This window comes from Austrofundulus limnaeus, unplaced genomic scaffold, assembly GCF_001266775.1.
Source record: "Austrofundulus limnaeus strain Quisiro unplaced genomic scaffold, Austrofundulus_limnaeus-1.0 Scaffold430, whole genome shotgun sequence".
NCBI classification, from domain to species: Eukaryota; Metazoa; Chordata; class Actinopteri; order Cyprinodontiformes; family Rivulidae; genus Austrofundulus; species Austrofundulus limnaeus.
This window is the reverse complement of record NW_013952832.1, coordinates 209,478-212,598: the sequence shown is the minus strand read 5'-3', so window position 1 is coordinate 212,598 and position 3,121 is coordinate 209,478. Positions and strand designations below refer to the sequence as shown.

The window sequence follows — 3,121 nt, the reverse complement described above, 5'->3', positions numbered from 1 at the left end:
TCTATCTATCTATCTATCTATCTATCTATCTATCTATCTATCTATCTATCTATCTATCTATCTATCATCCAGTCCAGGTGGGGGCGGTACCGCACCACAGAACCGTCAGAAAACAGAAGAAGAAAAAAGACCCACGGAACTCTAACACCCACAATGCATTTCGGGTCGACCCGTTCAACGCGGCGACACCAGTTTCCGGTGCATGTTAGTTTCACAGCGCGCTGCGTCTTTTCAATTTATGTTTTTTTGTTTTGTTTTCAGTTTTAACTGAGTAGTTCGGGAATTGTTCAAAGAATTGATTGAATTTACCTGAAGGAGAGGAAACCAGCAGGCCGCCAACATGCCGAGAATTATGATAAAAGGAGGCGTTTGGCGCAACACTGAGGTACGTGTTTACATGGTTAGCATTATGCTAACTCCTGAACAGTAGAGCAGTGGGCTTAGGTTAGCATGAAGCTAGCTGCCTTTTTTTAACCGAAATCAGCTTGCAAGTGTAGTTTCTGTGGTTTTATTCGTTTAGTTAGTGCTCGAATAGATTTGAGCTGTATTAATTATGTGTTTATAGTGACTACAGAGCTACAAGTTAAGAGCTAGCAAACACCAACACAGATTTTGAGCTCACAAACATGATTAGGTTGTCATGTTTAACCTTTTTTTATATTTCTTATATTATTAAAAACTCATTATATTTAATAACTTGCAAAAAGCATTGAATGAAATCTGACCTTCATAATAGATCATCTGGTCAAACATCAAGAGACGAAACAAAAATAAATCTTGTCTCTTATAAACAATCTCATTTATTAAATCAGTCACCAACACCCTGTTGAATTAAATCTTCTGTTTTTGCTGTCTTAATATGTTTTACTGTCTAAACATGTTCTGCTAAAGTCAGAGTCAAATGTCATAAATTACATTTAGTCTTGAAGATTTTAAATAAGTTTTAGTTTGCACACACTGAGGATGTAGCAAGACAAAAATCAACAAGTTGTCAGAAATGAGCTGGAAGAAGAAGTGTTTTCCTGCCATCGATTGTTTCTTTGTGGTGTGAAAAAGTTTGCTAAATGTTTGTTTACGTTTTTGTTAATTACTCAGGATGAGATCCTCAAAGCAGCAGTGATGAAATATGGGAAAAACCAGTGGTCTCGTATCGCCTCGCTGCTGCACCGCAAGTCTGCCAAACAGTGCAAAGCCAGATGGTGAGTTGTTGGGTACATTCAGGTTTTGATCTGCTTTAACATGGTTGCGTGTTTTTATAAATATCTGTATTAATCAGTTTGATCTCAGCAATGATGAAGTGTGTTCACTCTGTTTCTGTGTGCAGGTACGAGTGGTTGGACCCAAGTATCAAAAAAACAGAGTGGTCCAGAGAGGAGGAGGAGAAGCTGCTTCACTTAGCCAAGCTGATGCCCACTCAGTGGAGGACCATCGCTCCCATCATTGGACGCACTGCTGCCCAGTGTCTGGAGCACTATGAATACCTGCTGTACGTGTTTGTTTTTACATAAACAAATACTCTACGTACTCTCAGTCTGATGAATGATGATGTGTACTGCAGTCAGATTTGAGTCTTTTGTTAATAATTATAAATTTTGTTAAACACAAAATTTATAACTGGATTTTTAAACACAGCTACCAATCAGAACTAAGGATTCACTGATGACACATTGTTTCAAACAAAGTACAGGATTCCTTATTAAATATTATTTATAATAAATTTAGAGACAAAGCAGCCCAGAGAGACAACGAAGAAGAGGTGGGAGATGACCCCAGAAAGTTAAAACCAGGAGAAATCGACCCAAACCCAGAGACGAAACCTGCCAGGCCGGACCCTGTGGACATGGATGAAGGTGAAGTAACACAACTAACACTGTTTTACATCAGTGCTTTGTTGAAGCACATCTGATTAGAAGATATGAGCAGTAATGTTTAGGGTTGGTATGGCAACCAACTTAGCTGTCCCTTTGGTGTACATTAAGACCAACAAGTATTACAGTGATTTTTTTTTGTGTCTGTTTTTCTGCCTCTCCTCTGCAGACGAGCTGGAGATGCTGTCAGAAGCCAGAGCTCGTCTGGCCAACACTCAGGGCAAGAAAGCGAAAAGGAAGGCCAGAGAGAAACAGCTGGAGGAGGCCAGGTTCGACTCAATCCATGCCTTCACACATCTGAACACATTCAGGCTCAGCTGAGCTTTGAAACAGGATCTAATGACTGTTGAACTGTTTGATGCAGACGACTGGCAGCTCTGCAGAAACGCAGGGAGCTGAGAGCTGCAGGCATCGCTGTTCAGAAGAAGAGGAAGAAGAAGAGAGGAGTGAACTACAACGCTGAAATCCCCTTTGAGAAGAAGCCTGCTCCGGTACCCGGCAGCTCTCCTTCACACTGCTGTGCAGGGTGGTGTGTGAAGTCTGAGTGAACCTGTGCTCTTTGTCTCAGGGCTTCTATGACACCAGCATGGAGCAGTACGACCCTCTGGAGCCCAACTTTAAACGCCTCAGACAGCAACACCTGGATGGAGAGCTGCGCAAGTCAGTAACACATTTAGACTTTGTATCACCAGTAGAAATGCTGTACAACATAATGAACACACAGGTGTATTTATTAACCCCTTAAATACTAGAGTTTGTGGCTCTCACTGATAAAAGCTGTGTTCCTGTAGTGAGCGCGAGGAGAGGGACAGGAAGAAGGATAAACAGAAGATAAAGAAGAAGAAAGAGAGTGATCTGCCCTCTGCCATCCTGCAGACCAGCGGAGTGGCAGAGTTCACAAAGAAACGGTCCAAACTGGTCTTACCTGCACCACAGGTGAGCAACACTGTGCTGCTGTTAGAGCTGAGACCCCCCGCTGAACACAGTCCTAGTGTTGAGCAGGTTTACATTTAAACTCAGCTGATGGGTTTTTATTCTGCAGGATTGTCTCAAACTCACAGGGTCCAGACCTGCTTCACAGGGGGACAACACCTAAACCAGGGCTTCTTAACCTTTTTGACCTCAGGGCCCAGTTTGTTGAACATAAAGAGACACAAGGCCCAGTCAGACATTACCATATGGATCAAAATGATAATTATTATAAATCTTGGTTTAATTTTTATTATATTTGCATTATAACTAAATTAAATACA

The 3,121-nt window shown here is 41.6% G+C and overlaps 1 protein-coding gene across 1 annotated transcript in view; it reads left to right on the top strand.

Moving 5' to 3' along the window:
* The first annotated feature begins 173 nt into the window (after positions 1 to 173).
* Positions 174 to 3,121, top strand: part of cdc5l (CDC5 cell division cycle 5-like (S. pombe)) — a 14,789-nt gene continuing 11,841 nt past the window's right edge. Inside the window, exons 1-8 of the mRNA XM_014024599.1 lie at positions 174 to 385; positions 1,096 to 1,199; positions 1,325 to 1,486; positions 1,723 to 1,850; positions 2,038 to 2,137; positions 2,233 to 2,359; positions 2,437 to 2,528; positions 2,660 to 2,804. Of these exons, the coding sequence (XP_013880053.1) occupies positions 341 to 385; positions 1,096 to 1,199; positions 1,325 to 1,486; positions 1,723 to 1,850; positions 2,038 to 2,137; positions 2,233 to 2,359; positions 2,437 to 2,528; positions 2,660 to 2,804 (903 nt within the window). The 5' untranslated portion in view covers positions 174 to 340. The remainder of the gene's footprint in view (positions 386 to 1,095; positions 1,200 to 1,324; positions 1,487 to 1,722; positions 1,851 to 2,037; positions 2,138 to 2,232; positions 2,360 to 2,436; positions 2,529 to 2,659; positions 2,805 to 3,121) is intronic.